General features: G+C 44.2%; 1 protein-coding gene and 1 long non-coding RNA gene across 14 annotated transcripts in view; one reads left to right on the top strand and one right to left on the bottom strand.

The window, feature by feature from the left end:
• LOC130293348 (MOB kinase activator 2-like) overlaps positions 1-13,952 on the bottom strand; it is a 173,523-nt gene that overhangs the window by 24,973 nt on the left and 134,598 nt on the right. For 7 of the 13 annotated variants that reach the window (XM_056541918.1, XM_056541919.1, XM_056541923.1 and 4 more), the window contains 2 exons: positions 6,354-6,452; positions 1,447-1,598 (listed from right to left, as the gene is read on the bottom strand). In XM_056541918.1, the coding sequence (XP_056397893.1) occupies positions 1,447-1,598; positions 6,354-6,391 (190 nt within the window). In that variant the 5' untranslated portion in view covers positions 6,392-6,452. Of the gene's footprint in view, positions 1-1,446; positions 1,599-6,353; positions 6,453-13,757; positions 13,777-13,952 lie in introns of those variants that run through there. The other 6 variants (XM_056541928.1, XM_056541927.1, XM_056541929.1 and 3 more) reach the window with 2 other exon arrangements.
• Positions 1-13,952, top strand: part of LOC130293349 (uncharacterized) — a 133,490-nt gene that overhangs the window by 47,199 nt on the left and 72,339 nt on the right. The gene's annotated exons all lie outside the window — the stretch shown is intronic.

Below are 13,952 nucleotides of genomic sequence, written 5' to 3'. Positions count from 1 at the left end.
GGATAACTCCTTTAAGATGTTAAAGTCACGACAAGCTTTCAGGACATTGAATGCGGCATTTACCACTATTAAGAAGTCATTTAAAAAGAAAGAAAAAGATTCCACTGCCAAAAAAAGCTCCTTTCAAGCCTATAGAATTCTCCCATTGAGACATTTAGTAAATGCTCGTAAGACACATAATAACACACTGCCTTTCATTTGTACGACTGTTACTAGAGGTTCCCATTGAGGATAATCCGCTACAGGAGGGCTAGTGTTCATAAAGAGGTAGAAAGAGTGGAATTTCTCAATTAACCCTTTAGGACTCCAATTTTGCACAAAGGTAAGATAACGCTGAAAGCTTCACAGCAAACTGCTACCACCACTTTTTCATAACACAAGTTGTATCAATTGACAATCTCAGCTCTGCTACATCTTTCCGACTTTTCAAAAGATCTAGAGCGGTGTTTCTTAACCTGGGTTCGATCGAACCCCAGGGGTTCGGTGAGTCAGTCCCGGGGGAGGTCGCAACAGGACAGGCAAACCAAGCAATTGCTTGGGGCCCCGAGCAGAGCCGGTGTTTGCTCTGTTCCCCCCCCCCCCCCCATCATTATTAACTACCTGCGGCCCCGCGTTAAGTTTAAAAACACAGGGCCGCCGGGATCGGAGGATAGAGAAGGAGGAAGACTCTCGCTGGCCAGCTTGGTAAGTGACCAGCGGCACGTCATCTTCGGTGCTCCGACCACCGGTCCCGAGACCTACTGCTATAGCCGGAGCGGTGGTCAGAGCACTGAAGTGGGCAGTACACAGGAATACAGCCTCCAGACATACACTGTATATGGCTGGAGGCTGTATGTCTGTGGGGGAACACTGCCTACATCAGTTGTCTTCAACCTGCGGACCTCCAGATGTTGCAAAACTACAACTCCCAGCATGCGGGCTGTCCGGGCATGCTGGGAGTTGTAGTTTTGCAACATCTGGAGGTCCGCAGGTTGAAGACCACTGGCCCACATAATGTGGGGGAACACTGCCTGCGCCTAATGTGTAGGAGGAACACTGCCTGCGCCTAATGTGTGGGGGAACACTGCCTGCGCCTAATGTGTAGGGGGAACACTGCCTGCGCCTAATGTGTAGGGGGAACACTGCCTGCGCCTAATGTGTAGGGGGAACACTGCCTGCGCCTAATGTGTGGGGGAACACTGCCTGCGCCTAATGTGTCTTAATGGTTTTGTTCATTTTGTGCACCTGTATTAATGTAATAAATGTATAAAATATATACTTAAATAAATATATACCTCCTATGTTTTGAATTTGAAAAAAATCATATTTTATTTTTCCAATTAAGAGGGGTTCGGTGAATGCGCATATGAAACTGGTGGGGTTCAGTACCTCCGACAAGGTTAAGAACCACTGCACTAGACAGACTTGGTATTAAAAGAACAACTGTACAAGGAATGGGCAACTTACCGTTACTGGCCAGCCATTCGTCTACATTGAGTCCTTTGGGTAATGCCACCAGCATTAGGACATCAGCATCTAGTATTCGAGCCCCTGTGTATCGCGGCTCCAGGTAGAGCTTCTCGCTTTCGGCTGCTGCCTTCTTTTTTATTTTATTGCTGCTGGAAAAAAAGGAAAGAAATGTTTGAGAAAATCCAAAAAAAATAAGGAAGGACCTGAAGACTTGGAGCTTGTTCACACAGGCAAAAGAGTATGCGGCAATTTTAACATGGAAATCAGCATTCAAAACCATCTTCCATTGAAATCAATAGGAGCTTTAAAAAACTCTGCATCAAAATCAGCACCCAAATTTGCTTGGCGCAGGATTTCAAGATGGAATTTTTAGTACAAATTTTTCTCATGTGGAAAAGCCCTCAAGATGATGAATCATGGTGACTAACTGCCCCCACTAACCCATACATGCAAACAGTGCCACTCATGTCCATAGGCAATGTCTGGTATTGCAGTGCAACTACACTGCTCAAAAAAAATAAAGGGAACACTTAACACAATGTAACTCCAAGTCAATGACACTTCTGTGAAATCACTCTGTCCACTCAGGAAGCAACACTGATTGACCATCAATTTCACATGCAGTTGTGCAAATGGAACAGACAACAGGTGGAAATGATAGGCAATTAGCAAGACACCCCCAATAAAGGAGTGGTTCTTCAGGTGGTGACCACAGACAACTTCTCAGTTCCTATGCTTCCTGGCTGATGTTTTGATCACTTTTGAATGCTGGCAGAGCTTTCACTCTAGTGGTACCATGAGAATGAGTCTACAACTCACACAAGTGGCTCAGGTAGTGCAGCTCTTTCAGAATGGCACATCAATGCAAGCTGTGGCAAGAAGGTTTGCTGTGTCTGTCAGCATAGTGTCCAGGGCATGGAGGCGCTAACAGGAGACAGGCCAGTACATCAGGAGATGTGGAGGAGGCTGTAGGAGTGCAACAACCCAGCAGCAGGACTGCTACCTCCGCCTTTGTGCAAGGAGGAGCACTGCCAGAGCCCTGGAAAATGACCTCCAGCAGGCCACAAATGTGCACGTGTCCACTCAAACAGTCAGAAACAGACTCCATGAGCGTGGTATGAGGGCCGGACGTCCACAGGTGGGGCTTGTGCTTACAGCCCAACACCGTGCAGGACGTTTGGCATTTGCTAGAGAACACCAAGATTGGCAAATTCGCCACTGGCGCCCTGTGCTCTTCACAGATGAAAGCAGGTTCACACTGAGCACATGTGACAGAGTCTGGAGACACTGTGGAGAACGTTCTGCTGCCTGCAACATCCTCCAGCATGACCGGTTTGGCAGTGGGTCAGTAATGGTGTGGGGTGGCATTTCTTTGGGGGGGACGCACAGCCCTCCATGTGCTTGCCAGAGGTAGCCTGACTTCCATTAGGTACCAAGAGGAGATCCTCAGAGCCCTTGTGATACCATATGCTGGTGCGGTTGGCCCTGGGTTCCTCCTAATGAAAGACAATGCTAGACCTCATGTGGCTGGAGTGTGTCAGCAGTTCTTGCAAGAGGAAGGCATTGATGCTATGGACTGGCCCGCCCGTTCCCCAGACCTGAATCCGATTGAGCTCATCTGGGACATCATGTCTCGCTCCATCCACCACAGACTGTCCAGGAGTTGGCGGATGATTTAGTCCAGGTCTGGGAGGACATCCCTCAAGAGATGCCACCTCATCAGGAGCATGCCCAGGCGTTATTGAGCCTCATTTTGACTTGTTTTAAGGACATTACATCAAAGTTGGATCAGCCTATAGTTTGTGGTTTTCCATTTTGATTTTGAGTGTGACTCCATATCCAGACCTCCATGGGTTGATAAATGTGATTTCCGTTGATAATTTTTGTGTGATTTTGTTGTCAACACATTCAACTATGTAAAGACGAAAGGATTTCATAGTTCATTCATTCAGATCTAGGATGTATTATCTTAGTGTTCCCTTTATTTTTTTGAGCAGTGTATGTTAAATTTCAAAGGGCTAAGGCTACTTTCACACTATAAAGTGGCTCTGTTACAAACAGACGTTAAGGGCTTTTTTCTTTCCTTCTTTTCACTTTTTCCACCCTAAACGTCTGTTATTGTAACGGAGCCTAACGGGAGTCACAACGGGCAAAGAGGATCCCATTCACTTGAATGGGATTCTTCTAACGTCCGTAATAACTCCCGTTATTGTGGCCAAAGATAGCAGGAGAAAAAGACGTTGCAAACACAAATTTTTCTCCCGCTATCCTCCTAACGGACGTCACACTGCTGGGCACAAACGGTAGTGTGAAAGGAGCCTAACCTTATACACTAGGAACAATAATGGACACAGATGACACACTTTCTAAATACAGTAAATCATTTTAAGCAGGTCTGAATATCTATATCTGTCTGAATACCTATCACTATTATACGAACAATAAGATACCTTGGTCTCTTAAGGTGATGTTTTCCTGGGGAAAAGGAAATTGTGTTGGAAAAATAAAGCAATGATAAGTATTTAAATAAAACTAATCAATGCAATATCTTATCTTCTTGGAGGGCGTCCATGAGGAAGTCACCTGTTCTTTCTGACCAGTGGTTCGGCTTCATAATAATGACAGGAAATGACAAGTTCCATCTATACTCAGAACAAGAAAGTCGGGTGGCACGCTGGGAAGTCAGCTTTTTAGAGCCTCGCCCGGATCTACCGCCCATCTTCATTGCTACAGTATACAGCCAACATTTCTCTCCCTATAATTACTCCCGAGGCTCTAATAAAGCCTGGGCAGATCTTCTAGGAAAACGTCCCAATAAATAAACCTTTATGGAGAGATCACGTTTTGAACGCTCTATAATTATAAGAATTTATTGGAAAGCATTCCCTTAAACCCCTGCTAAATATAAGAACCCAACATCTTCTGTCACCTTGTTAATATTCTATGTTTTTTTACGTACTAGCTACATCTCCACCTGGAAGAGTGACACCCGATATCCACAATTACGATTAGTTATGGTGCAGTTTGGTAGTATCACCAGATTTATTGGCAAAAAAAAAAGTGGGAGGGCTTTATGGGGGATCTGAGGTGATCACTATCATCCATATCATCTAATGCCTAGGGCCAGCATTACACAGGAATTATATAACCCTCTTCTGTAATCCAAGACAAAATGGCATTGGTCCACCGCATCAAGGAAACATTCATAAATAAACCCAATCGGCTGACATAAGGGCTTCTGATAATATCAACAACCAGCATTCCTACAGGTACGATACATGACACATGTCAGAGCTATTACGGTCTATTTTTGCTTCACATCGTGGTTTGTAAGGTGGGAAATTTACATAATATGAAAAATACAATCGCCAAAATAATTTCTGAAATTCTTCTAAGAAAAAAAAAATAGACGTATCTGGGCAAGACATTCATTTTCAGCTCCGGAACAAGGAACCAAGCAAGTTCACATTCTAATTCTTTTAGTCATTTAGGTAGATTTTAGTAGATTTTCCTTAAAGGGGTACTACCATGCTGACAACTTATCCCCTATCTAAAGGATAGGGGATAAGTTGCCTGATCGCGCGGGGTCCCGCCACTGGGGACCCCCGCGATCTCGCAGGCAGCACCCCGCTCTCATCAGGCCCTGGAGCGAACATCGCTCCGGGTCTGATGACTCCCCATCACGGGGCAAGAGTATTGTGATGTCACGGCTCCGCCCCATGTGACGTCACGCTCCGCCCCATCAAGGGGCGGAGCGTGATGTCACATAGGGGCGTGATGTCACACAGGGGCGTGATGTCACACAGGGGCGGAGCTGTGATGTCATGATCACTGGCCCAGTCATCAGACCCGGAGCGGATGTTCGCTCTGTGGCCTGATGAGAGCGGGGTGCTGCCTGCGAGATCGCGGGGGTCCCCAGCGGTGGGACCCCGCGCGATCAGGCAACTTATCCCCCATCCATTAGATAGGGGATAAGTTGTCAGCACGGTAGTACCCCTTTAATGCCTTATAGAAGTGTACCCCTGGTACCCCTAGACAATGGGCAACCCACACCTTGTTACCCAGAGGTGTAACTTTGAGCTCTCCTATATAATTCCTTAATTTTGCTGATCTGTTGGGGAACTCCTCTAAAACGTTTGCACCGCTTATCTCCAAAGGCTTATACGAGTCATAACCCAACCTGTCAATTCTTTTAGAGCGTCACTCTACCCATCCACAAGACTATTGTAAAATCCACTGACAACGATCCAATTGGTATCGTTGCACTCACAACAAGACACAGCATGGAGGTTTTCAAATCTGGGTTTATTCATAAATACGAAGTGCTATACAGTCAAAGCAGGTTGGATGGAAGGGAGGGGAGCAGACATCAGCTCCCTCTATTACCTGTATACAACATATAGCTTTTCACTTCGTTAGCACCTCCACTCTTACAGATACACCCCGCGGCGCGGGGGACCAGACATTGTTCTAATTATTTCAAAAGGCATTTTGGTTTCTATACAGACAAAGATCCAATTGGCATGGCCATGTCAGTTTCCATATGGTCCCCAAATCCTTTAACCCCTTGGCTCTTCTAGTCGACCCATTTTTTAAAGAAGGATCTGATAGTTGTTCCCGCAAAAACAACTCCTTTACATCAGTGAGAGGAAGCTTGGTATTATATGGTGTATGTTAAATAAATGGATAACCCCGTATAACAACTCTGGAGGACTTAATGCAATTCTCTGGGGGTCCTAATGCTATCTGTATGTCTTAATAGAACAACACATCTCCTAGAATTAACAGACATATGGTCAAGCAGAATGGTGTTAATGGTGGCATTGGCATCAAAAGAAAAAAAATTTAAGAAAGTGTTAATTTCATTAAAAATAAAATTATATATATAAAAGAAAAATACTTACTGCTTGCCTAGTAGTTTCCCAACCGCCTGAAATACCATTGTGCCGGCAATCTTCAGCGTAGACAGAGGAGCAGCTGCTTCCTACCTTCACTTTCAAGACCTGGGGATGAATACCAAAGACTGTCAGTGGATTGGCTATATCTGCACGCGAAACATGCACCCGAAACAAAAGAAGCAGTGTAATGCAAATGACCTGCCTGAAACCACAAACCCTATAACTTCCAGGGCTACAATTAATGTGCAGATTAACCAGAAAGCAATTGTGTAGCTCAGTAGAATTGCAAACACACCAGGTGGCTGCCAGGACCCCATATTACTGGAATTCAGAGCTTGGTTTCCTACCAGTTTTAGACTTAAATGTAGGGATTTTTAACAACGAATATCATTATGATGATCAGTCATTAGGATAACTGCTAAAAAGGTGCCCATACACATTAGATGAATGTTGGCCAAACCAGCGAACCACCTTCTAACATGAATGGGAGCGTCCTGACTGACCACTGATGACAACTATTGGGGAAAGAAAGAAAGGAAGCTGAAATATATATATCTCTCAACAAAGGAGAGAAGTTTTTGACTCCATATGCCGTCCTCCTATATTGTTTTCATTTCCCAACCCCATATCCCGACCCGTAATATGTGCACCAGGTATTATTGAAATATCTCCAGCCGTACGGAAGTTATGTGAGAACATACATTTCCCATTGATTTGCATGGGACTTTAAACAAAAACCCCGACCCTGACAAATGGGGGGTAGTTAAGGGTTAAATTAACCATCCTATATTTTAAGTGGACATATAAGTAACATGTGACCAAGTATTATCGAAATATCTCCAGCTGTTTGGAAGTTATGCAGTAAAATATATTTCCCATAGACTTGTATGGGACTTTAAACAAAAACCCTGACCCTGGCAAATGGGGGTGAGTAAGGGTTAAATCACCTATCCTATGTTTGTTGTTGACATATAAGTAACATGTGGCCAAGTTTCATGTTAATATCTTTAGCCGTTTGGACGTGATGCTGGAACATACACACATACATACATACATACACACACATTGAGTTTATATTATATATATATATATATATATATATATATATATATATATATATATATATATACACACACACACACACACACATATACACTATATAGACTAAATATACATTTAGAATAAAAGCATTGTGTATTGGGAAAAGCTTATTCAACTCTAACCGTAGGGAATACAAACAAACGATCAGTCGAGTCGAATGAGCATGTGCATGAACCTTTTTCAGTGGCATAGCTAACAGATGGAGCAGTGTTTCCCAACCAGGGGGGCTCCAGCTCTTGCAAAACTACAACTCCCAGCTGGGAGTAGTGGTTTTTCAACAGCTAGGCCCCCTGGTTGGGAGATGAAGTGTTCCCCAAAAACAGTATACAACATCACTGAGCTACACAACTGCTCTCTGGTTATACTGCACATTAATTCTAGCCTGGGAACGCTGGGAGTTGTAGTTTTGAAACAGCTAGAGGCACCCTGGTTAGGAAATACTTAGATGAAGTGTTCGCCAAAAACAGTATACAGCATCCTCGAGGTCAGCGCTAGAGATTTTTTTTTTCCTTAGGGCCACCAAATGACTTTCACTAACCTGCTGCAGTACATTGAGTTGCATGAACTCTTGTGGACTGCAGCCGTCAGTTGCTAAAAAAAAAAAACAAAAAAAAAAAAAAAAACACAATCTCCTTGTAGTCCACATCTTTCAGGCAGCTCCCAATTTATCTGTTTTCAGGCTACCTCTGTCAAAACTGCAGCAAAAAAAAAAAAAAATTCCAGTATTTTGCCACAGCTTTAGAAATAGCGTAAAAGCATGGGTAAACCCAAAAAGGGGATCAACTATGATTGACCTTTGAGGTTATCTGATAAAGCTGGAGCCAATGGCAATATAAAGCGACCACAACATTATGTCCGGGCACAAACATTTACAAAGGCAGAGAAACAATTCTAAGACGTCACATCGGGCTTTCACGTAGATGCTTGGAAAGATTCAATAAAAGTGGAGTTCCATACATCATTCTAAAAAATTTAAGAAAACATAAAATGCACCAAATTTTTATCTCGGCCTGTCTAAAAAGCCAAAAAATGAAATCTATGCCGGCTATGAGCAGGTGTATATGTGCACCTCTGTTTGTGCCATTTTCATTTGTCAGATTGATGTAGGTCATGACGTCTTGACAGCTAAAACTGCGTCTAATTTTCTTGCCGCCAGGCTGTGCAAGAAATAGCCGTCTTATCTGTATCTGTAGAGAAAAGAAAAGAAAGGACCGACGGACGGCGCCTCGTGTATTTACCCTCAATAGATCGGGTGGTGGGTGGGGGGGGAACCCCACGGGGCTTATAGATGGCCGCTCACCTTGAGATCTATGCAAAAAAGCATATCACCCACGATATAATCTGGGTACTGTAGTACGAGTCGCTGCTATGCCGATGGGTTGCAGGAGGAAACAAGTCGTCCTGGGAGTCAATATTAGAAGTAGAGCAGGAAAAAACCCTCAGGTATGGCGCTGCAGACTCTTGTAGACAGATGAGGCGGATGCCAAAGGTAATAGGAAAGTCCTCAGCAGGACATTTTATTAAAAAAACAATAAAATGGACAAGATTACGCGTTTCGGGAGGATCCCTCCCTTCCTCAGATCAGGAATCCTGATCTGAGGAAGGGAGGGATCCTCCCGAAACGCGTAATCTTGTCCATTTTATTGTTTTTTTAATAAAATGTCCTGCTGAGGACTTTCCTATTACCTTTGGCATCCGCCTCATCTGTCTACAAGAGTCTGCAGCGCCATACCTGAGGGTTTTTTCCTGCTCTACTTCTAATATAGTCTTATCTGTATGGCTGTCCTGAGTAAAAGGGGCAATCCAGGAATAGAAAAACAGAGCTACTTTCTTTCAAAAAACGCTCCCCATCTGTCTCCAGGTTGGGTGTGGTTCAGCAGCTCAGTTCCATTAAAGTGAATGGAGCCAAGTTGTAATACCACACACAACCTGGGGACAGACAGGAGCTGTTCTTGAGTTAAATTAGCTCGGTTGGATGACCACTTTAAAAATGACTCAGTTACGAAATTTTACAAGAGGTTCTGCAGCAGCATGTCCTAATCAGGCCAGACAAAGATCTACTTCCTCTTTCCTCAGTCGACACACAATGCTTGATGCACTTGCTGGAGCACTACGGGTCTTTCAGGCAGCTGTTCAGCAGGGATTCATGGAGTCAGAACCCCACAACCAGATAGACGGAACAGTCCTAAGCAGGGGTCAAGTCCTGGGGAAAAAAGTGTGGGAACTCACCCTAGATTTCCACTTAAAGGGGTACTAGACATCTTATACCCTATCCAAAGGATAGGGGATAAGATGTCTGAACCTGGGGCTCCCACCACTGGGGACCCCCACGTTCTCCCTGCTGCTCCCGGCATTTGTTTAGAGCATTGGGTGCAGCGACAGAGGCTCATGACTCACTGTCACGGCCCCTCAATGCAAGTCTATGGGAGGGGGCGTGACGGCCGTCACGCCCCCTCCCATAGACTTGCATTGAGGGGGCATTACTGTGACGCCACGAGCCTCTGCCCTGCATCACCAGTCATCCGGCACGTCGCTCCGTGCACCAGATGTCTGGGGTGCTGCAGCAGAGACCCCCACGATAAGACATAAGAGAGTAATCCTTTAAGGGCTGGTCTTGCAGGACCCCTGCTAATGGGAACTGCGTTCCTGCTGTGGAAAAAGTGCAGGAACTCCGTTCCCATGAGTTCCTACAGGACTTGAGCCCCAGTCCTAAGGATATGCCATTAATCTTATAGTCCCAGAAAACCCTTTTCATCATCCCACTTTAGCCTCCATGCTCATTGCATTAGGTTATAATCCAGCCCTAATAAGGAAAAATACTATTTCGATTGCTCTGTCAAATTATAATTTTTTTTAAATCCTGTACAAATATTAAAAAGAGACTTGTCCCAGACTGTAAAAACATTCCCAGCATGACTCCTTATCTGGGCCGCTGACAGCTCCTGCGGCCCCGTAATGTATTCTTTATTAATGATCACTGTACAAATACATGAATTATCCACATTTTCCACAATATCACGGCCGCCTGTCAGCTCTACAAGGCTATACGTTTCCTGGTGTGCGGCTACACGGTCTATATTTGGCTGAACATTGATCATTAACATGCAAAGCATTCCTGCTGTAGAAAGAGATATTTGCTTCATTTAAATAAAGGGCATGTAAATCTCGAAAAAAAAACAAAAAAAACCTCTTTGTTCTGTTGACTGTTTGCAATATGGCAATTGTAGGGTGCAGTGTGCATCACGGTAGATTGTACAGTAAAATTTCCTTAAAGGGGTACTCCGCCCCTAGACATCTTATCCCCTATCCAAAGGATAGTGGATAAGATGTCAGATCGCCGGGGTCCCGCTGCTGGGGAGCCCCCGGGATCTACCATGCAGCACCCACCTTTAGCGGCTTCCAGAACTGTTGGAGGTCCTCAGGCTGAGTCCATCTCGACCACGGGGACGGAAGATCGTGACGTCACGACTCCGCCCCCGTGTGACGTCACACTCCGCCCCTCAATGCAAGTCTATGGGAGGGGGCGTGACAGCTGTCACGCCCCCTCCCATAGACTTGCATTGAGGGGCGGATTGTGATGTCACGATCTTCTGTCCCCGTGGTCGAGATGGACTCAGCCTGAGGACCTCCAACGGTTCCGGAAGCCGCTAACGGTGGGTGCCGCATGGTAGATCCCGGGGGCTCCCCAGCAGGGGGACCCCAGCGATCTGACATCTTATCTCCTATCCTTTGGATAGGGGATAAGATGTCCAGGGGTGGAGTACCCCTTTAAACTATTGTAACACAGAGAACTGAATAGGTGCTGAAATATCATATCTTATTAATTGTCATATTTCTCACAGTTGTGTGGTCTTAAGAAATAAATATCATGCAGTCTGATATTTGTCTGATCGTGTAGTCCTTCTAGATTGCAAGATAAGGAGGCAGAACAAAGAAAAAAATAAGTATGACTTCAGGATCAGACTACACAGGGGTTTCTTTGTAGTCTGTAACCATGGAGACACATAGTTCTGCATAGGAGCTCTTTATAAAAGACGGTTTGATATTGTAAATCAAGACAGTATGCAAAGGGAGTTCCCTTTTGTGTTATAGAGGCTAATGAGTGATAAAGTCATTTTGGGGCAGCTGGGAGCAAGACATAGGACACCGAGTAAATTGTGGACTTCAATGTTGTAGCTAAAGATATTTGGAATGGAGGAAGACGCAGTAAAGGATCTTACTGTACAGTAAATAGACTAACAGTATCCTGGAAACTGCAGCTTGTATCCTGGTTGTGAGGACTGAGCTGCACACAGAGTGGGTGGTCTAGTTCTTAGAACTGCTGCCTATGGGGGTGGGACATGCAAGAATATTTCAAGAAAAAAAGAAGAAGAAAACAACAACTAATATAAAACATTAGGTTGTCTTATGTTCTCTTCCATAAGTTCTCTCTACCATTTAAAGTATAAAATTTTTGCAGGGACTAGCCAACTATTATATGAGTATATGCAGTAGGGTTGCCACCTGGCCGGTATTTTGCAGGTACGGTATTTTGACCACCCTGCCGGTGTTTTTATATTAAAAATACTGGCAATGCAATGGCCGGTATTCATCCAACCAATCATCCAACTCCCGAAAAATTGCACCATAAACTATACCAGATTTTTCCAACCAGGGGGGCATCCAGCTGTTGCAAAACTACAACTCTCAGCATGCCCGCAAGTTGGGAGTTGTAGTTTTGCAACAGCTGGAGACACCCCAGGTTGGGAAATACTGACCTATACTATATACTACTATATAGTCCAACATGCTGGGAGCTGTAGTTTTTGTTTGGGGCAGCTCCTGAGCCACAGGCTGTATCAGGGCATGCTGGGAGTTGTAGTTAGTAATTAACTGCAACTCCTGAATTTAATAAAAAATAAATTAAAAAAAAGTGATCAAAGAGTCCCATCAAAATAAAAATGGTACTGATAAAAACTACAGATCAGGGCACAAAAAATTAGCCCTCATACAGGCTCATATAAGGAGAAATAACAAAAGTTATAGGGGTCAGAATAAGACACAATGTCCCCCACATATTTATATCCTGTGATGTTACGCATATATAATTAATTATGCAAATGAGCATGCCCAGTATTTTTTCCAGAAAGGCGGTGACCCTAGTATGGGGGCTTCCTGACTCTCCTTAAAAAGACTACGTCAGGGGGAAAAAGATTGGTCTTGTTTCTACATCTCCAGAAGTATATAGCAGCATCTTAGTATAAGGGAGTAAGAAAATGTTTGCACATTTTCATTGGGGTGCAGAAGCTTTAAGGAACTGGTATGATTCTAAAGTTGAAAATACACATTAGACATGTGTTTGCTGAATCTGACAATTTCAGCAGAACAGACCAACCATTTAAAGGGGTACTCCGCTGGAAAACATATTTTAAATCAACTGGTGCCAGAAAGTTAGACAGAATTGTAAATTAGAGACACAAAGAACGAACTCGGCACTGCCAAGTCTGTACACGGAGCAATACAGGTAGGTAAAGGGTTCACGGTGGTGCTCAGACTACATGTACAGTTCGAAGTAACGTGATAGTAGAAATAATGAAAGAAGTCGGCAACTCACCAGCGCTGGTTCATGTGAGGTCTTTCTTTATTGCGACATACTCACTTACAAAGGCAGGGGAGAGACAGACAAGCGGGGGGATACAAAGGTGGGCAACGGAACCGTTTCACACGGTGAACGTGCTTCTTCGGGCCTCGAAGAAGCACGTTCACCGTGTGAAACGGTTCCGTTGCCCACCTTTGTATCCCCCCGCTTGTCTGTCTCTCCCCTGCCTTTGTAAGTGAGTATGTCGCAATAAAGAAAGACCTCACATGAACCAGCGCTGGTGAGTTGCCGACTTCTTTCATTATTTCTACTATCAAGATTTGTAAATTACTTCTATTTAAAAATCTTAATCCTTCCAGCACTTATCAGCTGCTGTATGCTACAGAGGAAGTTCTTTTCTTTTTGAATTTCTTTTCTGTCTGACCACAGTTCTCTCTGCTGACACCGCTGTCCAGTTTACGAACTGTCCAGAGCAGGAGAGGTTTGCTATGGGGATTTGCTCCTACTCTGGACAGTTCCTGACATGGACAGAGGTGTCAGCAGAGAGCACTGTGGACAGACAGAAAGGAAATTCAAAAAGAAAAGAACTTCCTCTGTAGTATACAGCAGCTGAAGGGTTAAGATTTTTAAATAGAAGTAATTTACAAATCTGTCTAACTTTCTGACACCAGTTGATAAAAAAGTTTCCAGTGGAGTACCCCTTTAATGTGTACGAAGGCTTCCAGACTTACCCCTGATGACCGAAGATGGGGTAGAATAGGAGTGGGCATGTTGGATTTCAATTTTTGTAATCCTTTTGTTCTTGAGTAGATAAGCTGCCAACTGAGGAGTCTGGCAGCGGCTTTCTCCCTATTCACAAACACATGCATGCTCAGGTGAGTTGAGTGTGCAGATACATATATAAATTATATATATGTGTATATGTA

This window comes from Hyla sarda, chromosome 10 (genome assembly GCF_029499605.1).
Source record: "Hyla sarda isolate aHylSar1 chromosome 10, aHylSar1.hap1, whole genome shotgun sequence".
Lineage (NCBI taxonomy): Eukaryota > Metazoa > Chordata > Amphibia > Anura > Hylidae > Hyla > Hyla sarda.
The sequence above is the reverse complement of the archived record's forward strand: the minus strand, read 5'-3'. Positions and strand labels throughout refer to the sequence as shown.